The 26,825-nt window shown below is 38.8% G+C and overlaps 1 protein-coding gene across 9 annotated transcripts in view; it reads right to left on the bottom strand.

Annotated features, from left to right (window-relative positions):
- Window positions 1–26,825, bottom strand: part of ATP8B4 (ATPase phospholipid transporting 8B4 (putative)) — a 302,163-nt gene that overhangs the window by 61,366 nt on the left and 213,972 nt on the right. For 8 of the 9 annotated variants that reach the window (XR_012516263.1, XM_074393624.1, XM_074393622.1 and 5 more), the window contains 2 exons: window positions 10,256–10,339; window positions 7,200–7,445 (listed from right to left, as the gene is read on the bottom strand). The exons of the other annotated variant lie outside the window; for it this stretch is intronic. Coding sequence is in view for 7 of the 8 variants with exons in the window: in XM_074393624.1 (XP_074249725.1) it covers window positions 7,200–7,445; window positions 10,256–10,339 (330 nt within the window). In the remaining variant the exon portion in view is untranslated. The remainder of the gene's footprint in view (window positions 1–7,199; window positions 7,446–10,255; window positions 10,340–26,825) is intronic. 9 annotated transcript variants of the gene reach the window in all.

The following is a 26,825-nucleotide window of genomic DNA, read 5'->3' as shown; positions in this document are numbered from 1 at the left end:
AACCACCATGCCTGGCCAGAAGTGGGATATTTTAAAATTGCAATTAGTGCATCCCAGTATAAAAAAGGAAAAAAAACAAAACAGAAATTGAAAAACAGAAAAGTAATCATAAAATAATATTAATATAGCATAATAAAATACAACTTATTGCAATAAAAATGAGTAGCTTGAACATTCTTATCAAGGAAAACTAATAGAATGAGACAAGAAATAAATAAAAATTAAAAATTTGGCCAAGAGTATATATAAGGCAAATGCAAACTAAAAAATCAAGAGAAGCAAACTAATATATAAAATAAATCTTAAGAATCTTTTATTATGAAAAAAGATAAAAGCTACAAAGACAAATTAATAATCAGAAACAACTATGTGACAAAGAGTATAGCTTAAATTATATGAGGTAAAAACCACTTTGAAAACAAGGAAAACTTAGTAGGAATCATCATCACAACAGCAAACTTTAATATGCTTTTCTCAGCATTTGACAAACTTGGCAAAGGTGATGGCTCTTCTGGAAGTCTGTGACTGACCTTCTGGCATCCCATTCCCAGTGTGATCAGAGCCAAGCTGTAAGAGGTGATAATAGTGGTGTTTCCACTGAAGCTACCTAATATGTTTTAATAAACTTTTTTTTTTAAGCTTAAATTTTTTAAGTGTCTGTCATTTGGAACTACTAGTTTTTCTGGGAAAATATTATGGCAATTTTAATGAAAATGTAAAATGTACATAGTCTCTGACCCAGCAGTCAGATACCATTCTTTATCTAGCAGACTCATAAAAATTAAGAGTTTTAACCCCAGAAGTCTCATTTTTAGAAATCTATCTGACAATATATAAAATATATGTTCTAATATATGCATTGTAGCATTGCTTTAATAGCAAAAAAAAAAAACACACATAGAAACATCTTGTATGTTTATCAATGGATGATAATTATACATTTGTATTATGAATTTCTGTACAGCTATTAAAACAATTAAGATAGATCTGAATGTGTTGATATGGAAAGCTGTCCAGATGTCTAGTTAATCAAGAAAAGTGTATTACAGAACAATATACATAATTATTATCTCCTTTTGTTAAATATGTGGAAATGTGGCATCTCAAAGCAAAGAAAAAATATAGAAGGATTTAGGATATAATCATCGTTATAGCAGTTAAAGAAGGGAGGGAAAGGAAGATGGTTCATTTTATTTTAATCACTTTTGTACTCTTTGAAATGTTTAAAAGAGCATTTTGTAATTCAAATAATTGAAAAATACTGTTGTTGTTGTTGTTATTGTTGTTTTTAAATAGTGACTACTTAAATTTGGCCTGTAATGTCAGCAGGACATAAGATTTATAACTGTAATTACAGACCATGGAAATTTAATGGACGTTGTTACCACAATGAAAAGTCAAGCTTAAACAGTGAGGAAAGGATATTAATGCTGCTGTCAAAGTGAGCTTATTCATAGAATTTTTGAAAGTTACTATTTTATATATCAAGACTACAATTTTTGATTGAAGCCAAAATTACCTAGCTTCCATGGTTACAAACATTTACATACTTGGGTCTAAGAACTCTATGGTAAAACAGACATTTTTAGGGCTTCCTAGAAATAAAAATGAGTGGCGATTTTCCCAAAAAATTAGACTAAAATGACAGAAACTGGGAATCTATATATTCCTCAAGTTGAAACTCTGCCATCAAAAGAAACATCTATGTGCTTGTCATCTATTAAGTTTGTCTCCCATGCTAGCTAAGGGTGATCCCACATGAATGAAGGAGGTGGGGACCATGAACTCCCTGTAGCTACTATGTGACTGGGGAGGCCCACAGCTTCTACTTTTCTTTACTTACCTACTATGTGACTGGGGAGGCCCACAGCTTCTACTTATCTCCCTTTATCATGTGAAGGGAGGTTCACATGGCTTTGGAGCTGGGGATCTGGAGTCAGAAAATCTCTGTTCAAATCCTGGCCTACCACTTTTTGTATGACTTGAAATATAACTTAATCTTCTTGCTAAATCTATTTTCTCAATGGTGGTAATAGTATTTACATTTCATAGGACCATAACGATAATTAAATGAGATAATGGAATTATTCCAGTATCTGGCACATTATCTGGTATTTCCTTTATAATTAGTGTAAGGTCTGTTCAAATATTTCTTGAAAATTTTGTGTTTTATCCACTTTCACTATCAACTTTGTTCCAGATAATACTGGAATTAGACAGAACTGGGTTCCAGTCCTGGCTCTGAGACTTATTGTGTGACCTCAGACAAGTCGCTTAACCTCTCTGAATTTTATCGATGAAAAGGGCCTATAATATTTACTGCATAATGGCATCACAAGGAGTAAGTATAATGCATGGTATCACTCATGGTGGTGGTGATGAAATAGGTCTCTGACAGCTGCCATCAAGGACAGGCCTGCTTTGGTTATCTAGGTTAAGGCAAACAGAGTTGAGGGATAGCTGGGTAACACAAACAAATTATTTTCACTTCCTTTGCTCAATTTTAACCTCGCTCCACATATTCCTTTGCCCCTACATTCTTTCAAAAAATGTGTATTTGTGTCTAGCACTGTAGTTTCCATTAGGAATGCAGGGGCAAACAAAGCATGCCAGATACTGGAAACCTGGTGTCCAGTCTTACTCATTCTGCTTCCAGGCTACCATTTCTAGTCTGGATCTTTTCTATCTCAACCACCTGCCCAGAAGGTTATCCTCAATATCCTGGCTATTTTAGGCTCTCAAGCACTCAGTATTAATGGTGAGAGTGAGACTGGGAGTGAGGGCAGAGAGAAATCAGGTAGAGGAGAAAACAACAGGCTGGGAGTATGTGAATAAAGTATAGGGAACTTCAACCCTGTAACACAGCAAAGAGATTCCCAGCAACTGAGGGGTAACAGGCAGCACCTCCTCTTTTAAAGTACCTGACTTTGTGTCTGCATTACAATGATGAGGATTACATTTCACTGCTTCTCAACTATGCCTAATTATTCACAGCCCAGTAATAATTGTGCTGTAAGAAATGCTTGACTCAAATCTTTAATAATCATAAATGTCTTTATTAAAGAACACCATCTTGGGAAATAAGACTGTTGGATCTTAGTGCTAAACCTGCAATGTTGTCACTGTGTGCTCTTGGGTAAATCCCTTTTACCTTTGGGACCCCTGTTTGTTAGAGCAATTTTATTTAAAATTATGCCTGCTACGGTTTTAACATATAATCAATAATTATTTGATACTCCTTCCTATAGGAGGTAAAGGTTAATTCTCCTACCCTTGAATGTGGTTTGGACTTAGTGACTTACTTCAGGGAACAGAGTATGGAAAGGGAAATATAATCCATTTATAGTAGAGAAACCTAAAAAAAACCATTGTAATAGAGTAGCCAAGATTAGCATCACCTGTATAAATCATGTTGCAATCATGTGCTCCCTGACAGGATGAGACAAGAACACATCACCTCTTTGTGATTCTTTCCCTAAATCCACCACACCTCAGTCTATTCCTAAGAAAAAAACTCAGAAAACCCAAACTGAGAAACAGTCTACAAAATATCGGAAGACCAGTCTTCAAAAGTGTCAAAGTCATGGAAGACAAGCAAAGACTACAGAACTCTGAGAGATGGGAGGAAACTAAGGAACATGACCATTAAATTCAATGTGGGATCCTGGATTGGATCCTAGAAGAGAAAAAGGTAATTAATGAAAAAACTGGAGAAATCTGAATGAAATCCACAGCTCAGTTAATAGTATTATACCAATGCTAATTTCGTAGTTTTAACAGATGTACCATGGTGAGGTAAGATGTTAACATTAACATCTGAGAAAGTCTAGGTGAGAGTATGCAGGAACTGTCTTTGTAGTCTCTGCAACTCTTCTATAAATTTAAAATTATTTCAAAATTTAAAGTTTTTAAAGAAATTATTCCCGTTTTAACAACATGCATTTGTTATTTCCCAGGCAACAAAAGGTTATCAGTTTTTTAATTATAAAATAATTCAAATTAATACTCTAAATCAGTGACAGGGTGCTGAGAAGAGTAATTTGCACCCTTTAGCTGAAAATGATACAATCTATTTGGAAAGCTATTTGGTCTATGTGTCAAGTACCTTAAACTTCCTTATATCTTCTAGCCCAGAATTCCCCGCTTTAGTGAGATAACTCCTTAGAAAGTAACTAGAGGATCACGCTGAGAATTATGTACTATATGCAAGTTTCTCCACTGTACAATTTGCCATAGTGAAATGTAGAAGCAATCTTAACAGCAACACAGTTTTGAATAAATTATGGCACATTCATATGGTGGAATACTACAGCCATTTACAGGGATATTTCAAAAAATATTTTATAAGTAAGATAAATGCTTGTGATACAAAGTTGTGTGAAAAAAAGACAGAATCATATATAATCTACTTTCCATTTTTTCCATGCTAACCCTGATTTGGGATTATGTGTGAATTTTAATTTTTCTCTACACTTTTATACTTTTCCTGAATTTCCTGCAATGTATTCCTTTTGTAATAAAAATAAAATTAAAAGGATTTTGTGCTTTTACGGTAGAGGTACCGCAGGTGCATGCATATAAGTTTCTGCCAGCCTTCAGGAGGTATGGCGACCACAGCACATCCCACCTTCTGAAGCCATGCAGTACTTGGCTTTTCCTGCACTGCCTTGCTTTTGAAGGCATCTAAAATGTCTCACTTTTCCCCACACAACATTTCACAGCTGGGTCATTCTGCTGGACTCAGCACAGGAGGACCCTCTCTCAGACTGGTTGGAAATTCTGGACACATTTGAAAACTGTCGACACAATCTGTAAACACATCAGTTATGATGATTCTTTCCTAGGAATTTGACAAACCCAGATGAACTCTCTTGTTATGACAGGATCAGTAGTGGGAGAATTTCCTCTCAACAGCTCCCTCATTTATCCAATACTCAGGAAATATCCATTGTGTGTCTGTCCCACCAACAGGTGATGTGCTCAGCTTTGGGTATGCAGTGATTAATAGACATTTCCACCACCTACATGAACGGTACAGTCTAGGAGGTAGAAAGACATTAAATGAGGGAACACACAACTAAATTTGTGCATACAAGAGGAGAGGACAGCTATGAGATAAAATACTTGATTTCTATTCCATTAGAGAAAATAAAGGGGCCTTAGTTTAAATGGATCAAAGGAGGCTCCTCTGACAAAATGATATCTGAGGAAATCTGACGGAACAATGTTCCAGGCAGGAAAGAGCAAAGGCATAAGGCAGGCAAGAGACTGGTGAATTCCAGGAGCAGAACAAAGGCCAGTGTGGCTGGGATACTGTGAGTAATGGGATTGGAGGGATGGGTTGGATCACCATTGTCCTTGAGGAGATGGAAGGCAGGGAATGGATTTTGAAAAGACAAATGTCCATTAAGATCTGAAGCAAATGGATGTGGATATCCTCTTGCAAAACATCCTAACGAGAGGCCAATGGTCATGTTGAGCCTAAGTGTAAATCCCCTCTGAAAAAGCATGGATATCATTCTTTATCATTCTTATAAAACTTGGATAATCAAGGGTAAGAAATTTCAAATGTTTATTTTAAAAACTTCAAGTTACTTCTTGTCACTTGAAGATTTTAAAATAAACTTTTGAAATTCTGTAATTATTTTGTGATTAAATGATGTTTTTAAAATGTGATTGTTTCTGTGGCCTCCCAACTTGTAAGAAAGGAGAAATGTAAATTCAACATCCAACTAAAATGAGAACTGTATGTTTTATGAGAAAAACAGCTTCTAAACATAAAGTTAATATAAAAACATGGCACTAGCACTACTGTAATAGCACATAAAATGAATTACGGCCAAGCAAAAGAAAAAAGAGAAAAAGATGCATGAGCATAAGAGCATGGTTTTTTAAAAATTAGAAAGATTAAGTTAACCAAAAATTGCAAGGTTAATTGTGAACACCAGTTTCTCTCTCTCTCTCTCTCTCTCTCTCTCACACACACACACACACACACACGCACACACACATGCATGCAGACACACATACACACAAACATTTAATGCTTGTCACATATCGTACCTATAATGACTCTTCCAGATAATTTATTACTCTTACTTATAAACAGATCATGTTAAGGACAGTATGAATAATGTTTTCTATTTGCTTCTTCTTCAGAGAGTGGCCTTTTATTACAGTTACTACCTTTCAAATAATCTTGGACTACCAAGTAACAGGTATGAGCTGGAGGTGAATAAGCTGTTACCACTAAAAAGATGTCCCTGTACATCCCACCACTGTCCTCTCTACGGAAAGGGAATCCAGAGAATTGGAAATGTACCCCATGACAAAGAGAAGATCAACTAATTATTAACAGTTGTCTCAGTAATCAAAAGACAACGAAATAAAACAGAGGTCACATAGCTTGTTGTATCTCCTAAGAGCTACAGATAGTGATACAGGAAAAATTTTTGTAACTATGTGTGGTGATGCACGCCTGTAATCTCTGCTACTTGGAAAGCCGCCAAGGTGAACAATTGCTTAAGCTCAGGAGTTCCAGACAAGCTTGGGCAACATAGCAATCCTCCCCTTAAAGAATAAAAATAAAAGTTTTATGAACTCTAACTCAGTATCTAATGGCATTGACCACCACTTGCATTAAAAAGGAAATAGACACACAACTCAAGACAGAGGAAGGTCAATGAAGCCTCAAAAAATCATCCCCACCAGAAGAGGTCCTCTGAATGTGAGATTCAGATATGTCACAGGTACAGCATTGAATGAATCTCTTGAATAATTCCACAGAAATGTATTGCCAACCAAACTTTAGATCTCACTTTAAAACCTGGAAATTATTAAGTCTTAACAAAATCATAGGCAAGTTTCTCTTTCCCTTACTGGAATTTTCTTCTTCAAATACAAGAAGAAAATAATAGTATAATCCTTTATCGTTACATACAAGGCACACCCAAATAAATGATAAATTGTGAGGTTTCTACTAACATGAATATTATAGACACCTGGTGCTAATTCTCCACATCTGGTAATTTATGTTAAAGTTTCCTGTTTTCACCTCAAAATGTGTAGTTAAAAAGAAAACCCCAGTATTCCTTTAGGATTATTTTCCCCTAACAAGTAGGCAAAATAAGCCAACAATGAAATAGAATTTTTTAAGTTGTAAACCCATCAAGTTAAGATGCTTACACCAATATGGTTACCTGTACACTGACCACAATGACCAAAGATGTGGCCATGGTAACTGCAAAGGACTGGTAGTCAGAAATATGTTGCCCATCTTCTCCAGCCACGTTGTAAAAGGCCCCATAGGGAACGAAGAAAAGGACAAATGAGGTGTAGATTCCATGCAACACGCAAATGAAAAATCTACGCTTGTTAAAAAGTAGATTCAGCTGTCCCGGTTTGTAGAGCTGGGGACAGTCCATGCTGTTCTGGTCACTCACATCCTGTAAACAGAGTGTAATTTCAGTGAAGAAGGAATAAAAAGAGTCAGAGAGGGCTTGTATTCCCTATCTTCAGAAATAGCAAATGCCTGTTTAACCATGTACTAATATGCACTACTCACTGGGCCAGAACAGGACATTATCTTGTTTGCATTACCACAATAAACCAGAAGATAATAAAATGATCTCTACTTTACAGAGAAGGAGCTTGAGTCTCCAAGAGAGATTCATGAGAGGTCACACAGCTTGTAAGCAGCAGAACCAGGGCTTCATCGGAGCCTAGCTATTTGGCTTCAAATTGAAGTTTCTTTCCTACACTCTCCTGCAGGCTTTTAGAAGCATTCATGGTCCCAGAATTCCAGCACATCATGTGCAGACAATGGGCCCCAGAAGTTAATTGCCAAGAGAGTGAGTGGTAGTGACCAGGAGATGACAGCAGAGAGCTGTGGAGTCAGAATTGTCAAATCAGTGCTCGTGACTTTGAGGGAGGGGAGCCAGAGGAAGACCAGGGAAAAGGGGAAACTGCGTCTGGGATTCCAAGGAAGGAGGAGGCTGAGACTGAGGGTTGGGGTTGAGGATCATCCCCAGTTAGAATTTTAAGAGCAGTTACCAGGTGTTCAGAACAAAGAATTTAGACAGAATGAGAAGGTGGCACATTTGACACTAACCAGGTCCTGAGAGAAACTAAATGCTCTCAAACCTAATGTGCACACAAATCGCCTGGGAAACAGATTATGATTCAATAGGGCTGAGGGCCCAAGACTGCATTTCCAGCCAGCTCCAAAATAGTGCTGATAACAACAATGAGCACCAAAGCCAAATGTCAAAAACCAAAATCAACCACCAGGGACATCAGCAGACCATGGGTGGAGGAGAAGCAGCCAAAGTGGAAGCAACACAAGTGGTGAACTCTTGGGGGAAGAGAACATTCCCCTTCCTGCTTGTGGGATGGCCCAGGTCTCTCCAAACAGAGTCCCATGGAAAAACACTAGTATATTCTCTTTAGAAAATCGTTTTGTGATACTTTTGGGTGTTTGTTCCCCTAGTTCAGTGACTGAGGGTTATGTGCACAGGCTTTGAAACAAGACAGTCATGAGCTCAATCCCTGGTAATGGGTTTAGCTGGTGTGTAGTCTTAGACCTGTTACTTCATCCATCTGAGCCTCAGTTTCCTCATGCCCAAAAATGCAAATAGTAACACCTCCCTCATGGAACCATTGCCATGTTTAAATTAGCATGTAAAGTATTTAGTAGAGTTTTTGCCACATCATAAATGTGCCAGATGCTTCTATAAATAACAATTAATAAAATAACGATAATAACAACAACAACAGTAATAACGTAGCAACCCCAAAGTTAAGGGGCCCGGTTCCAGGCTTAGCTGTCCCACTTATTGGCTGTGTGGCTTTAGGGAAATGACTCTCCAAGGCTCGGTTTCTGACTTAGAAAACAATCAGATCTGGGGATGATTGCTGAGGCCCGTCTAGCACAGCATTCCACAATCCTGTGATCAGTTTAAGGGCCAAGGTTGACAAAGCAGGAAAAGAGAGGACACTCAACTTGATGGTAATAGGAAGCCTTATTATATTTTTTTTGAATTGCACAATAACCATCTTTTCCCAGAAACTGCTTTATTTTTATTATTTTATTCCACATTCTGGGCAGCTACAAAGCTCCAAGAAAAGAAACACTTGTAAACATGGGTACTGAAAAATGAATGCGTTTAATTCTTTACATCTAAGGTCTTCAGAAGTTCATTATTTTTTTGTAGAATTCCACAAAATATACCTTTTACAAACTGCCCTTTTTACATATGAGAAGGGAGACTTACAACTGACTGCAAAGCCAGCCGAATGAGAGACTGGAGTGAGCTCATAATGTGAAGATTTATATTTTGCAATAGACGGCTTTGGCCCAGAAAATGAGGCCTAACAAACGGGTTTAACAACAGCCTGGAGAAAATCTGGTCTCCTTAAAAATACTTTTTAAAAAAACAAAGAGCTTTTTTAAACATAAGACACTCTAATTGTGCCATGGAAACTCCACTGGCTAGTCTTTCACTTCCCCACAGGCAGCCAGATTTTTTTCCCCCTTTCCAGGAAGTCCCTTCCAAGGCTCTCAGTGTGCCAAGGATCCACAATTTTTGTAACTGATCCTCTTCTTTCTCCCCACTCAAGCACACTGATGCTGGACAAAAGAAATCTATGCTGTTTCTTTCTGTGGCCACAGGGCTTATGGTGCTTATGGGGCTTCTCATCCTTCTCTCCCACTGGCAGACCTCTCTGCTGGTCAATGGTTCCTGTTCTGGGCTGTGTGTAACAAGGAAGTCTCACTGCAGATGCTAGTCCCTGTGCACCAACCTAGTTCCATGATTTTCTATCACTGCTGGTTCCTTATAAGCTCTCAGATGCTAAGGCAGCATTTCCCAGTGTGTGAACCACAGAAACTAGTTCTGAAACATATTAATTAATAAGTCCTATATGAAAACAAAAAAAACTACAGTCACAGAAGTTTGGGAAATGCTGGGTTAAAAATGAAGTTAAAGAGACTACTTCCTACAGGACTTCTAGAGCCTTTAGAGCAATGTATGGGATGTGAATCTCTAAGAGGAGAGCAGCCAACCTTTACCAAATAATGCTTTTCGGGAAGGAAGTCACAGTGGACCTGGATGCATTTGTAATCCACGCAACACCAACAAAAACAACTGCATTCCTAGGGTTTCTGCTTAGAATTGTGTCTTCTACTTAGAACTCAGAAGAAACTAAAAGGCACAAAAGAGAAACTAAGTTATAAAGATGGGGGAAAAAAACATACCTGGTCAAAAATCCCCATGGCTAAAACAGGCAGTGATGTGTAAACAATGTTAAAAAGGGTGATGAACCACTGGTCATAAACAGTCTGAAAAGAAATATAACATAAAAGTGAGGAACATCATCCACAGCAGTGAAAATATTCCTGTTTAGGTAGTGAAAATATTCACATTTAGTTAAAATAGCCAGGTTTTCTGAGGTGGGTGGGAGTTGGCTTTTGGAAAGACAAATATGAGTTCTTTCCTAGACCTGCCTCTTACCAGTTCTGCTGCCTTAATGGGATACTAGACCTCTCTAAACCCCAATTTCTTTATCTCTAAAGTGATGTACACCCTTCCTGCAGTGTGGCAGTAAAGACAAAATAACACACGCAGTACCCCTAACACAGTGCAGAACATACATGAGGCTCTGGACCTTGTGGGTTGCCATTTCATGGCCCAGGTTTTCAATGGCTTATAATGAGCCTAATTATCTAAGTGGTAAAAAAAAACAATTCACTAAAATCTTCAGAGAGAAATAGAGTAAAGAGCCTGTTATTTCTATCCTGTGTTAAAATGGAGAGGTTTTTGTGGGAGAGTGGTTTAAAGTAAGATGGGCATGAAGCAAGATGCTCACTGTACTGGGCATAAACAAGGAAAACAATAAAAATATCCCCTCATACCTGTATAGAGTAAGTTACACATGACTTCCCTGCATGGGCCTTACTAAAAGTCAATGAGGCATGTGGAGCAGGCATATATCCCCATTTTGCTAATGAGTTCACACAGATGTGGAAACAGAATCTTTCGGTTATAGAGCTTATTACTGGCAAAAGCAAAAATTAAAATCTAGGTCTCCAGCTCCTAAACCAATGCCCCTTCTATCATTCTATCATTCATTCATTTATTCATTCATTCAATAGTTGTTGATAAACTACTATGTGCCAGGTATTAGGTTCTAGTCAATAATTCAGCATGATCAATCAAATAAAAATTCCTCATGAAATTTATGTTCTAATGCAGAGAGGGGAAAGAGAATAAACAACATCAAATTTACAGGGAGTAGGACTGAGTAAGTAAATTAGTTAGAAAGTAGTAAGTGCTAGAGAGGAAAGAGGATAGGGAATTGGGGAAGGCTGTCATTGTTAATACAGTGATTGAATAAAATCTCACTGAGAAGTGAATTTGAGATAAGATCTGAAGAAAATAGATCTAATATGCAGCTTTCTGAAACAGCTGGGAATGCTGGGACTTGCAGCATTCCATACTGCCAGCAGGTCCCATGAAACAACCCTGAGGGAAGAAAGCATCCACTATGCTAAGAGAACAGCAAGGTGGCCCAGTTGGGAAGAGCAGAGTGACCTGTAGAAGAATAATGGATGTCAGGAAGTAAGAAGAACAATCCTGTGTAGCCAAACATGGCTTATTACACAAGTGAAAGTAGAAGACACTCTTATTGTGCCACAGAAGCATTAGAGGACTTTAAGCAAAGGAGCAACCTGGTCTTATTTACATTTTAACAGGATCACTCTGGATACTATGCAGAAAAGAAACTGAAGGCAATGGTGAAGTGGAAAAGCTTATGACTCAAAATAACTGTTTCTAATAACAGATTTTAAGTTCTCTGCATGGTAACTTCCCTCTGTTACTGTCTGATTCCTTTTATTTTCATCATCTGGTCTGAATTCAGCTGTAAGGATTTAGAAACGGGGACTATGTCCAATGACATGCTGATAAACGTTTAACAACAGGTTCTTTAAAAAAAAAAAAAAAAAGCCTTGATCTGTAGCATTTGCCAATTTCCATAGTGTAAATATTCCTCCATGACTGATTTCAAGCAGTGATGCCACTGAATGTGGAATTGAGATGTACTCACAATTATACAGTATTTCTACCATACGGACCAATATAACCTCAAGAGCATAAATAGTCAAACATGGGAAAATAATTAGAAAGGGATTAGTTTTGAGTATATTAACTGTCTTTTAGTTTTAATATTATTTAAATTATAAATTTATATAATTTTAAATAATGGCTATATTTAACCAATGGCTCACAAAATTCCTGAAAATTTAACAGTCAGTGCTTGTGAATCAGTATGGACCAGTTCTAAGGTACCACAGCCTAGGTCCATGCTAGGAGCAAAGTGGTGCAAGATAGCAGCAGCCACCTGAAGGATAATGCACTCAGTGTGGCAAGAGAGAACCTGCAGAAGGGCAAGGCAGTAGTCCACTAGTCAGGCATCCATGAGAACAGACTGGAAAAGCTGGCTGGCACTTCCTGGAACCCCTTGGATATTTAGCAGATTGAAACAAGCCTGAATTTATCATACAGGATAGGGGGCATGTGCCATAATAATTGATTTATACCAAACTTTCTGCTGAAGATAATGAAAAAAGCTGAGAAAAAACAAAAGCATCTTCATCAAAGTATCGGTGAACTAACAAGACAGTGGAGAATGATCTGTCAAGATCAAGAAAAGAATTAGAACTTCATAACTATCTCAAGGCCTAGGATAATGTTATCCTCCTCCAGACCTTATGTTTATTTCCTTCTAACAGCTACTGAGGATGGTATGATATTTTCCTCATACCTGATGAAGGCCTGATATTTTCTGGGCTAGCCAAGTGTCCTGCTATGACAGAGCCTGTTACCCCATTGCTGGGCAGCTACCTTTGGATCCCAGCCCAGAATAGGAAGGGTTTCACCATGATCTCTACCCATGATGGCACTGAACCTTCTCCCTTCGGCCCAGGAAACTACTGAAGGCACAGCTCACTCTGTCAGTTGCCTCCTGTAGATTATCAACACTCCCTGGTTCAGAGCAGTGCAACTGTACAGGGTGCCAGCCCAGAACAGCAGTTGTGACAGGGTCCCAGTCTCCAACTCCTATCTACCCTCAAAAGTCCACCAAAACTGCAGCTCAGCCCCTGTATCTTCCTTCTGGTGAGTGAATGTGTCCAACTCTACTTCTAGATACATATGCCCACAAAATGTCTATCTTTGTGCAGGGGGATACACATAAAAATCCTCATAGCAGCATTGGTCATAGAAATCCCCAAACAAAAACAACCAAAACATCTTACAAGTGTGGGATAAAGAAAGACATTGTCATATGCTGATGTAACAAAATACTACAGAATAATGAAAAGCAAGGAATGATAACTATATCCAAAAATATGAATAAAAAACATACAATATTGAGCAAAAGAAGCCATATACAAAGGCATAATTCCATTTAAAAATAGTGCAAAAGTATGAAAACCTATTCCTATGTTGTTTAGAAACTCCTACTCATATGATAAAATTATAAAACAGAAAAACAGTAACTATAAAATGGCAGGGTAATAGTTACTTCTAGAGGATCGGAAAAGAGGTCTGATGAAGAATAGTAAGGGAGCTCTTAAATGTTTGGAAATGTTATATTTCTGGCACTGAAACATGGTACATGGGTGTTCATTTCAGAACAATTTAAGCTGACATTTATAAACTTTTTAATCAATTTGTTAAACTTTACAAATGATAAAAAATTTAAAAATTTAGCATGTGACCTTCTTTTACAGTAGCCCAGTGAGACTTTAGAGAGTAGGATATCAAAACTCCTGATGCTCCAGCCACACCCCAGACCAATTAAATCAGTAGCCCTGAGAGAAAGATCTAAGTTTTGGTCACTTTAAATTTTTCCCAGGTAATTCCAATGTGAAGCCAAGATTGGAAATTACACTCGCTTCATTTTTTTTTTTTAAAGCAGAGCAGCTAACACAAATCTTCAACTCATTGATGATGGCATCTGACTTTCATTCCTCAAAGATATCAATTAATTTCACACTTGCAGTATAGAAAATAAGAGGCAGAAAGCAGCTGAACTGGGGCTTTGTAGCTCAGGGCAGAGCCTGGCACTGTCAAATCACTTCATCCTCCATCTCTTCTACCACCCAACTTCAACTCACTAAGAAAAGACAGTTTCCGGTATTAAGAAGAGAAAAAGAATCTGAGAAATTATGGCATACTCAACTGTGAACAGCTGAGAATCTGGCAGAGAGTACCCTCCTCATCACAAACTGGCTAGCATTACAAGCTACACTTATTCAACAACTATAAGCATTTGTCAACTGGCACTCCGATTTGAAGCTTCATTTCACAACAGGAGCAAAAGAAGACAGGAAGGAAAAATCAGAATAAGATTTCAATGAGTTTCTGCAATTTCTCACAAGAGTTTTGCTGCCACTTAATATCACAATAACAAAAAGAAAGAAAAATAGTTTATATTTACTAAATATCTACTCTGTACCATTTTAAGTGCTTTACATATATCAGCTCATTAAATTTTAACAACCCCATGAGGTAGGTACTATTAACAGTTCCCAGTTTCTAAGTGGGGAAACTGAGGCTTATCAAGGTTAGGCGATTGCTCAATGTCATACCTTAAATACAAAGGTTTTCTCCATATTGTGCTTATTTCATATTGCATGCCTGTGTCAAAACATCTCATGTACCCAATAAATACATACACCTACTATATGCCCACAAAAAAATTTTTTATATTATCTATTTTTTAAAAACCCAAAGGGAAAAAAAGATTTTCTTAGTTGAGAATCTTTTAGTGGTTCCGTAATGTCAAAACTACTTTCACAATAATACTAAAAAGTTACGTATTTGCCCTTTCACCCCATTCTTTCAGGAGTGTATATATGTGATATCACAGCGGGCTAAATGCAGATGATAGGAGAAGCCAGCTGACTTCTATTATGTTAACTAGTTTTACAAAAGTGTAAAACAATGGCATTCTTCTCATTAACTTGTTTTTGTTTGGGAAAATATAATCATTTTGCTTAAAAATATCTTACTTTCATAAATGTGTCATGGGTTATTTTTAAACAAATTAATAAAAGAGTTATTTAGAATTTTTTTTCTTCATTTTCATTCCTAAGATGATAAATATTGATAATGGGGTCCTGAGATCATAAAGTTTGAGAATTGCCAGCCAAGCAAGTGTCAGAGTGAAGTCCAAACCTATGGACCTTAGTGCCCACAACACTGACCACTGCAAGAAACCACCTCTCTCAATCAGTGTTGTCATTTGGAAAGCTTCCTTGGCCTGGCATGGTGGCTCACACCTATAATCCCAGCACTTGGGAGGTTGAGGCTGGTGGATCCCTTGAGCTCAGGAGTTCAAGACTAATCTTGGCAACATGGTGAAACCCTGTCTCTACCAAAAATACAAAAAATTAGCTGGTTGTAGTGGCATGCACCTGTGGTCCCAGCTATTCCAGAGGCTGAGGCAGAAGAATTGCTTGAACTTGGAAGGCAGAGGCTGCAGTGAGCTGAGATTGCATGACTGCACTCCAGACTGGCGACAGATGTGAAACCCAGAAAGAAGAAAAGCAAAGGGAAACAGAAGAAAGGAAAGGGAAGGAAGGAAAGGAAAGAAAGGAAAGGAAGAAGGGAGGAAGGGAGGAAGGGAGGGAGGGAGGGAGGCAGGAAGGAAAGAGGGAAGGTGTGAAGGAAGGAAGGAGGGAGGGAGGAAAGGAGGGAGGGAAGGAGGGAGGGAGAGAGAAATGAAAAGAAAGAGAAAGTTAGTCTCCTTGAAGGCTTTTTCCCTCACTTTATTTAACATAACTGAGAGCATACAGTAAACACAATTTTACACGCTGTTTTTTTTTTGGCATTTAAAACAGGGATCCCCAACCTAAAACAGTCCATAGTCTGTTATCAGCCAGGCTGCACAGCAGGTGAGTGGCAGGCAAGCAAGCCTGAGCTCCACCTTCTGTCAGATCAGCAGCCGTGTATGATTCTCATAGAAACATGAATCCTACTGTGAACTGTGCATGCCAGTTCTATACCTGATGCTCTGAGGTGGAACACTGGCTGTGCCTTCTATGCCTAATAATCTGAGGTGAAACAGTTTTATCCTAAAATCATCCCTGCTGGTCTGTGGAAAATTGTCTTCCATGAAACCATCCCTGGTACCAAAAAGGTTGGGGACTACTGATTTAAAATAACATTATCATTGACCTGGATTAAAACCCTCTAATGGCTTTCCATTTTACTTTGAATAAATTCAGACTCCCTATTCATCATAGCCTAAGAGCCCTTCCTGGTCCCCTGCATGCCTGCCTGCCTCTTCAACTTCACCTCACAACACTCTCACGCTCCCTCACTGATCTGGGGCTTCACTGATGGGCTTTCTCCAACTTATCCAACTCATTCCTGCCTCAGGACTTTTGCACTGGCTGTGCCCTCTGCCTGGAACACTTTAATCCCAAGGTATTCATATGGAAGTTTCCTCTAAACACTCAGGTCACAGCTCCAGTGTCACCTCACTCTCTCAATGAGACCATTTACATTACCCAGTTATTTCTTAACAATTCTGATATTATCTTACTCATTTTTTCTTATCTGTCTTCATCCCACTAGAATATAATCTCCATGAAAAATAAATTTTCTCATGAACTATAATTTTAATACCCAGAGCAGGATCTAGCCATTGGTAGATACTCTATAAATATTTGTTGACTATAGGTTGACTCTAAAAATACTTCAATTATTTCACAACTTTTTAGTACATGCTACATATTTAATTTTCTACTAGGCATTTTCCCATGGATGTATCACAGATTCCTCAAACTTACTATGTTAAGACCTGAGCTCATCCTCATACTACCTTAACAGATGCATCTCCTGTGTTCCCTATACCAGTCAGTATCTGATACCATCACATCCACCCCAGCATCCAAGTCAGAAATCTGAGATTTCTCCCTCTCTCAAACAATCCGTATGAGATCACTCCCCAAATGCCTGTGGGCTTGCGTTCCTGCCCAAGCTATTCTTCACTTCTGGAACTTTCCTCCTGTTTTTCCCACTGCTGGGATGCCCGTCCTCTTACTTCTCATCTGCTTCAATATGTTTGATCCTGGAAGGGTGAGCAAGAGGGGAGAGGAATGGGTAGGTCTTCCAGGAACCCTTTCTGAGCCTTGGCCACTCCCTACCTCCATCAGTGGCTTCCGGGCCACTCACTGGTAGTTCCATGATGCCCATACCTCACTGCTTCTTAACTATTGACTTAAAATTATTTATATGCTGGTTCCTAGCCCCATCTCACTAGACTGTGAGCTCCTTGACAGAGGATAATCTTACTCATGTATGGGGCCCAAGAACCAAACTCAGTGCCTGCTCAATGAAAAGAAGCTGGTGTCTTCAGGGTAAGGGAGTCAGCAGAGAGAACTGTGTAAACTTGAATAGGCTACTCAATCTCTCTGAGTCTTGGTGTCCTTGCCTATAAATGAGGATTACAGGGAGGCTATGAGTATTTAATGACATGAGGTAAATGCCACTACAGCATCTGAAAGACAGTGCTCAATAAGTGAACACCATCTTACAGAAGAAAGAAAGGAGGGAGGATGGGAGGAGGATGCAAGGATCCAAGCTTCAAGTGATGTGTTTAATGATTAAAGAAAAAAGAACATTTTCATGCTAACTATATTTTTATGAAAATAGAACTCTGTATTGAGACAACCATAGAAATTTACTTCTATAATAAACTATGGTAGCCATGAGATCAATATAACATCAGAACAAGATTTAAAGAAGAAATTAGTACCTTGGCACAATTAATTTCTTCATGAATACTTAATTATATCAATCATTGTTCTAATTATGGCTTTTATCTCAGGCTCTACCAAAATGTGTTAACCTGAGTTCTTTACCTTAGCAACTACCTTTGCCAGTTATGCACATTGGCTTAGCACAGTTTAAGACTTCAGGGTCTTTCACAGAAATTAAGGCTGCAAGCAATATTTCTTCTACAATGGGTTTCTGTTGAAAAACCTTGCAAGAGATCTCCAGCTACTCAAATAGTTATTCTAGTAAATGCTCTACTTCTTGTGGTCCTTAGATCCCCTTGAAAACATTTTAAGGCCCCTTTTGGTGACTAGGAGACGGGCACAGGAGACTAGATGAACATCCCTGTTTCTCCCCTTCCAAGCATGTTCAGGCACCCTACAGCCTTTTCTTCCCTCCGAACCCTCCCAACACAGGTTGACAGATGCCCTGAGGAGAGAGGTAGGGTCGGGGCTGAGGGGTAATGGCTCTTTTCAGGTTTCTAGGCTGACACTCTGATGTTGGGTGATTCAAATTGTTTATCTAAAAGGAGTCCCACAAAAAACTATTTTCCCTCAGGCACCTGTACTCACAGGGGAAGCCATGTCATCTCTACCTACAAAATATTTGTTCCCTATCTCCAATATTCTGAAGAGACAAAAGCCATGCTACTACAAGATGTCACAAGTCTGTTTAAAACCCTGTGTCTCTTTACAGATCAGAAAAAAAAAGGAAAAGAGTTCATTTTTCCAACTTCACTGTTTTTCTATTTAAGGAAAGCTTCTCCTTGATCCCTTCTTTATGGGAGCAATTTATCAGCCTTATCTACCATTTTTTATAGAGTTAAAAAATACTCCAACTACAAATTACATTCTAAAAACAGCTCAGGAAACACAAAACCTATGATTTATAGAATGACACATTTGAATAAACCTTACTAAAGTTCTTAAGCAGACAAAGGGCTTTCTACTCTGAGACCATGGGCTGAGCTCCTTTTTCAAATAATGAGATGAACTAACTACCTCTTTGGAGATGTGTATCCCCCCTTTTCCTAAGTGTTGCAGAGGAAAGCTATCTAGTGACCTTTTGGGGGCCTTAAAAAACATTTGTAATTTAAAGAAAACACATTGTGGAACAAATATGAGGTACTCAGCCTCAGCACATCTGTTATTGATTTGTGTAATTAGTAAAAACCCGCTCACGGCATCCAGGAGGAGTGACCCAGGCCTGAGCACCCGCCCAGTCCTGGACTTTCCACAGAGCACATCTGGAAGGTGAGGGGGAGCAGAGCTGCCAGGTGGAGATGTGCTCATGGGTAACCAGATCCATTAAGTCATCAAAGCCTTAAGATGAGTTGCACTCTTTCACGTCACTTTCCAAACTTTCTTTCATAAAAAGGAGCTGTTGTTTTGTTATACTGTTTGACAGAACTAAAGTTTTTCCAGCCTTGACAAGATAATTGCTTCCATATCACAGCAGAATTGAAGAAAAGAAATATACAACATTGTATCTCACTGACAATGATAAATTGTCATCAGATGATATCACCTCACAAGTACACAGTACCAGTAGTTGCATAGTTTTAAGTATAATTTTTTAAATAGGACCTCAACCAAGTTTTTTTTTTATTTAGCTATATTTTTGGTGGGGGACAGCTCCTTTTAATGAAAAGTCCTGAGGGCATACAGTGCTTTTAAAATAAGTTACAAGTATAAATAGTGAATCCAAACCCATAAGTGAACTCCACAAAAATCATGTGGGTTTCAATAAAAGACTGGGACAAGGCATGTCCTTAAAGAGGATCCATAATTCAGTTTAGAGACTTGGTCTCCTTTATCCAAACCTCTCTGGTCCAGAAATCTTGCTGGAAATCTCATTAGAACAAATTATATTTAATTTGTTTCTCCGTGGCAGCTGAGTTGGAGTGTTTGCTAGCAGAAGGTATCCTCAAGCTTCCAGATGATTCTAAAAAACAGTTTGCCTAGGGACAGGCTTGTCCCTCCCACAGCTCTAAGCTATGACACACCCCACAAGACAATGAGGTCTCTTTCAATAAAGAGCTAATTTCCTCCACATAGTCATGTCAGATTGAGTGTTTCTGGACGTTTCTCCTTTAGATTCCAAATAAAGCAAACATTTGCTGATTAGGAGCTGAGGGAAGACAGTTTAAAAAAAAGAGGATATAGCCATTAACTTTTCCAAGTTAATGACAACCCAAGAGGTCACTTATCATCAGGTAGAGTAGGCAGAGCAATGAATTGGGAGCCAGAAGACTTGGTTCTGGTCCTAGGCTTGCCTACCACTGATCTGAGTCAGCTTCTGGGGGATCAGGCTCCTCCTCTGTAAACTGAGGGATTGGACTCAGTATCTCTGAAATTCTCTGCCAGAGTAAAGATTCTAGGTTTCAACAAGATACATACATTTTGTTCTTTGTTCCCACTACTTCTCCCAGGAAATTCTATCCACCATAGGAAACAAAAGAAAGTCTGGCGCATCCCAGGCAGGTTCTTTTTGCTGTACATCCAAAGCCAATCACAACATAAGTAATGCACTGATGTTCACCAGAGGACAGTCCATAAACCAAGTACAACCCAGCCTACAGCACATCACCATCCATCACAGATGTCCTAAGTGCCGCCATCTACAGGCAGTGATGCTCCCACCCATCAGCCCACTTGAAGCCTTGCATACCACAGCTGGATTTACATACACATCTGCCCCAGCCCATCTACCAGGATGGGGCACTGGCTGTAATCTACTGGAGCTATCATCAGAGAATAATTGACTGGATAAGATTCACCAGGCCCCAAAGATAGGCTGTTGTAGTAAAGAAATAGCAGATGTCACTTCATTAAGTAATTAAACTGGTGTTTTAGAAAGTCAACATTCTGTCTAAAAAAAAACACTGTCTGTTTACATTTGGTCAGATGCTTTCAAATGAACAAAAGATTACTTCTAAACAATCTGTTGAGAGGTACAGGGAAGAATATTTAGGTGCTTTTGAATCATGCTGGGATTTGACAGGGTTGGCCCCAAGACATGGCTTATCCATAGTAAATTTATTTCAAAAGCAATTTCTGGTAGAGAAATAAGAGAAAGGAGATTATGGGGTTATTCAACATTTGTTTCACATTTTAAAAAATAAAATCTTTCCCAGACCTAGGTTCCTTGAGGGCAGTAACAGCATCCCTTTGACTAACTCTGTTGTTCCTAGGGGACCATCAGAGCACCTGGCCCTAAACTGGCAACCAGTTTATTGTTGATAAATGAACAAGCATTCAGACTATAGGTTCTGCATTAGAGAATATGTATGCAAGTCTCACTCCTGTTGAGTCTGGACAGAGACAGTGATGGAAGATTAGGCCTACTCAGGAATGGTCTCTAAAGAGATGCCTGCTATTACCAAATCTGCCAGGCCTTGGAGTTTTTATTACTGTTGGCTCCATTTCACTATGGAGCTTTCAGTTCCATTACAGCAGTTTAGGAGAGGGGCAGCAGAGAGTGAGAAGACCTCAGGTAGCTGGCTTTCTTTAAAAGATTTGACATAAGTGTCTATCTAAGGGGCTTTAGGGGCTAAGAAAGCCTCATCACCCGACACATGGTGTTTGAGGTCAAAGCCAGTGTCAGGTGATCTTAAGGGAGGTGGGAGAATATGGCAGTGAAATTATCCCCCATTCAAAAACTCTCATTATCTGTAGACTAATGTTCTTACAAATTTGTTGCTTTCTTTTCACTTGCCTCATTTGCAGCATATTGTCCTTAGAAAAACAGGACTAAAAAAAAAGCCAAAACATTTTTCAATTAAACCTGTTGCTAATCAGGCCCTTCCAGTGAAAAAGAGGGTGTAGACAAGAGACAATCCCTGCCAATCCCGATTCCAAATTCAAGTCACCTTCACAGCCAGTCTTTAGTACCGCTAACATGCCAGGCCACTCACATAAGGGGTGAGGGTGGGGAACACTGGTGTTTCCATCAGTACAGTGGTACAACAGCTGCTCTAGAACAGGCTTCTTGCCATACACAATGCTGCTAAGTAAGCTCCCCCTTCAGTGCCATGCAGTTTTTAAAAGTTATCTCTGAATGAGTTGGTATTAAATGGAGTTTTAGAAATTAGAAGATTTTAGCTAATTACAGGTCAGCTGGAAAGTGTTTGAGGGGAGGGATTTCCTCCTTTTATTCCAGAGTCTCACATCCTTCTACAAATTAGGCCCCAAATCCCTGAAGTGGGCTAGAATTTCAGGCCTTCAGATCGCCACTTAATTTTTAAAATATTCATACACTTGCTTGCAGACTAATTGCACCTTCTAAGTCATCTCAGATCCTCCTAAGTCATTCCAGATCCTCACACATTTCTCCTTTCCACATGCTCCCATAGTACCTTTAAATACTTTTTTTTTTTTTTTTTGAGATGGAGTATGGCTCTGCCACCCAGGCTGGAGTGCAGTGGTGTGATCTCAGCTTACTGCAACCTCCACCTCTCAGGTTCAAGTGATTTTTCTCCTTGGCATCCTGAATAGCTGGGATTACAGGCACGCTCCACCATAGTTGGCTATTTTTTTTTTTTTTTTTTTTTTGAGATGGAGTTTCACTCTTGTTACCCAGGCTGGAGCGCAGCAGTGCCATCTCGGCTCACCGCAACCTCCACCTCCTGGGTTCAGGCAATTCTCCTGCCTGAGCCTCCTGAGTAGCTGGGATTACAGGCACGTGCCACCATGCCCAGCTAATTTTTTGTATTTTTAGTAGAGACGGGTTTCACCATGTTGACCAGGATGGTCTCGATCTCTGGACCTCGTGATCCACCCACCTCGGCCTCCCAAAGTGCTGGGATTACAGGTGTGAGCCACCATGCCCGGCCCTATTTTTTCTATGTTTTAGTAGAGATGAAGTTTCACTATGTTGACCAGGCTGGTCTCAAGCTCCTGACCTCAAATGATCTGCACACCTTGGCCTCCCAAAGTGCTAGGATTGCAGACGTGAGCCACTGCACCTGACTAAATACAACATTTCTATTAGACTTACTTATGTACTTCTTTATTTCCCAATGAGAAAACCAGCTCTTGGTGGGCAAGGATTTGTCCTATTCATTATTTTGTCTTCTTTACCCAAGATGGCAAGGAAGTCTTTCTACTAGCAAGCTGACAATGTCATGTGACTCACAGATAAGGAAGAAATAAATTATTAAATTAAAAACAACATCTTGGGCCAGGCACAGTGGCTCATGCCTGTAATCCCAACACTTTGGGAGGCTGAGGCAAGCAGATCATGAGGTCAGGATATCAAGACCATCCTGGCCAACACGGTGAAAACCTGTCTCCACTAAAAAAATACAAAAATTAGCTGGGTCTGGTGGTACATGCCTGTAGTTCCAGCTACTCAGGAGGCTGAGGCAAGAGAATCATTTGAACCCAGGAGGCGGAGACTGCAGTGAGCAGAGATTGTACCACTGCACTCCAGACTGACAACAGAGCAAGACTCTGTCAAAAAAAAAAAAAAAAATCTTTAATATATATACTCAGAATAGTTAAATAATTTATAATAAATCTGTGTTTCAGAATGTCATTAAGAAAACAATATGTTTGAAGAATGTAAATCAAGAGAAGTTTCTCAAAGTGTGACAAGTTGTGTTTTTAATAAGAAAGCTATAAAAGAATATTTTAGTAGTATAAAATTGATAATATTTTGATAATCTGAAAAAAAAAACATTGAGGATAATTGAAAAGACTGTGCAGAAGTTTAAATGTAAATCCTTACTTTGGTATATAAAACTGGGCTATTTTGTCCCTTGGACTAGAATTAATTATTAAAATGGAAGTTTTTGTAAAAGGAGAAACATAAATAGCCTGTTCCTATGGGGACAACATTCTTGGCATCATTTTGTTCCTTGTACATCTTATTGTTTTCAAAACACCAGAAATGTGATAAATAGCAAGGTAATGTCAAGTTTTGAAAGTGTTGCTACAGAAGCATCGATTCCAGAAATTCCAAGGTGAGGTCCGTATGGCACCTGTTCTACAGGACATGTGTGTTTCTTAGAAAAAGCAGGTTCTATGCCAAATGAGTTTGGCTAATAATACTAAATCTCATTGACTCTAAAACAGAATTGATTGTAAGAAATACCATTATCAATTCCAAAATTTGACCAAATAGGGAATCTAACATTCCCATAAAGCTAGGTTAACAAAGAGCTACATCCTCAGTGTAAAAGAGAAATCTTCATGCAGAAAGGGACTGGAAGGAAACTAGCCTATGTCAATTATCCACTAAGTAAAGGGAGAAACAAAATCTCTCTTGAAAACATGAGCCACAAGCTGGTATTCACCAGAATTTGCAGTCTGAACTCAAAAAATCTTTGGAAAGAGAAAGATCTTAGGTTGACAGCAGCACGCACAGGGAACTGGCACAAGTCACACAAATGCTCTCTGATAAAAAGGGACTTCAAAACAGATCAAGGGGTATTGTAACATACTTTTGACTGTAAAGACATATCCAAGTTTTAGAGATCTCAGATGTGAAAAGACATATATATGCATCTTGGAGTCAAATATAGCAGTGTTTCTTTGCAGTTGGACTTGTCAGAGCCTTTAATAGACTAATATGAATTGCAAATTTTTAAGCCTGAAGAGAGAAGATGGGAAGGTGAGAGTGAGAGGAAATGGAATTTACTGGACAGTAGAACTCCCAAATATTATTATTTAGAAAATATCAAATAAAGAGCTAATATAGACAAAGAGGCGAAAACAACCCAAATGTCCACAGATGGATAACTGGATAAACAAAATTTAGTGTATACATACAATGTAATGCAATTCAGCCTTAAAAAGAAGGGAAATACTGTCACATGCTACAACATGGATGAATCTTGAGGACATTATGCTAAGTGAAATAAGTATGTCACAAAAAGACAAATACTGTATGATGGGTATCTATAGTAGTAAAACTCATAGTAAAAACAAGTCGAATGGTGGTTGCCAGGGACTTGGAGAAATGAAGAGTTGTTATTCAGGGGATATAAAGTTTCAGTTGCACAGAATGAAAAGTTTTAGAAATCTGTTACACAACAATATGTATATACTTAGCACTAATGAACTCTACACTTAAAAATAGTTAACTTGGTACATTTTCTGTTATGTGGGTTTTTTTTTTTTTTACCGTAATTAAGCTAATATAGACCATGATTGTAAAACCTACTTCATATGGTTATTGTAACTATTGAGCTAATGCAGGTAAAACATTTAGACAAAGCCCAAAACATAGTAACTACTATTTAGATGTTAGTTACAACTTGCTTTTGTCCCTGCTTGTTAGTGTCAGCAATATCATGATTGTACAAAGAAGCTGACCTCACTGCAATGATATCACTACATGGGTCCTATTACTGATTTGCTGTCCTCTCCTCTCCAACAGGTAATAAGCAATTACTACTCATTACCCTCCTGGAAAGCCTATCTACTTCTCTGACAAGTCTGGAAATAAACTTTAAACCTTCCACAACATGAATAGCTAATACAAGTTGTGAAATCACATTTTGCCATGCCCATAAAGTGCACACTTCTTAGATATTCATTCCCATACTCAGGACATAAGGTCCAGGAGGCACCATGGCCTGACACATAGTAAAGTCTTAGTGAATATTATTAAATGAATGAAATCCTTAGTGGGACCAAAGGACCCTTTCCAATATAAGCTTGGATCCCAATTTGACGAGGTCATCATAGAAATTGGGACAAAGTATATAGCAGCCCAGGACACCTGCTCAGAGGCCCAATTATTTTTATATGGTGATCGTTGCTCTGCCTAAAAAAAATGTATCCTGCCCTATTTAAATCAGCCAAGAGACCTGGAAAATCTACTCTGTGTCTTTCCTAGAATGAAAGGATGTATCACCTGTAACCTAGTTAACTATTGTATTATATTAATATTAACACAACTGAGAAAAACAGCATTCTACATTCTGAAATCAGTTCCATAACCACATTTAGATCTTAGGATCCTGAGCCCCTTTGTCACGATGATAGTCGGGCCACACACATTTACACACACCAGATCTGGAGCCTACAGAGATGGCCCCTAGGGTGGCTCAAGTGGCAACTGTGTGAATGACTGTGGGCACACTGGAATGGCTCTCTGCTGCACCTGTCTCAAGCATGGGAAAGGGCTATAGAAACACCACACCACATGAAATGACTAGAAGGCCTTTTATATGGCAGGTAACATTCAAGATTTTATTAGAGATGTATTGATAAGTTAGATGTACTTCTTTTCCTCAAGGAGCTAATGGTTAAGCTAGGTAAGATGAAAACAGACTGGCTAAACCAGGGAAAGAAATCCTGTACCCTGAACAGACATCCTGTTTCCACCTGACCCTGTCTTTGTGCAGGTATAATATGCTTCAGGGACAGAGGCCTGGCAAGAGGGCCGAAAGGACTTAAAGTGCTCTGGAAACATTCAATTGCAGGAGATCAGCTGTTTGCTGAACTGGCTCCTCTGCTTTAGAAAAGATGATTAGGGTCCAATGTTGTTAACAAAACAGAAAGTCGGCAGATGGGACTTTACTCTGGTCTGGGTTCAAGGAAGCATAACCTGGGATATTCTCCTAGGTTTTCTAGCTCAGTGGTCCTCAGAGTACAGTTCTAAAGGCTAGACCTCAGCAGACAATGTAAAAAACAAAAGGGAAAGAAAGGGACACAGAAAAGAAACATGCTAAGTTAAATCAAACATTTCAGAAACCTAACCACAGACAGGTAGTGTGCCTTACAGCTGAGTTCAACCATCAGCTACTTATGTCTTTGGAGCAATTACTGTTCTCCCTTGCTGTTCTCTTTTAAAATGTAAATACTGGTGAAAGAATAAAAATTCTAGTTGCTTCATCTGGCTCTGACCAATTTTATCAGATTCCAGAAAATAACCTAAATGTAGAGGTTAGAAGTCATTGAACATTAGTTTCAACTTCACAGTTTTAACAGACAACTTAGCTGAACAGTTGCCCATTCAAGCTTA

This window comes from Saimiri boliviensis, chromosome 2 (genome assembly GCF_048565385.1).
Source record: "Saimiri boliviensis isolate mSaiBol1 chromosome 2, mSaiBol1.pri, whole genome shotgun sequence".
In the NCBI taxonomy this organism is placed as follows: Eukaryota; Metazoa; Chordata; class Mammalia; order Primates; family Cebidae; genus Saimiri; species Saimiri boliviensis.
This window is presented reverse-complemented; position numbering and strand designations above follow the sequence as displayed.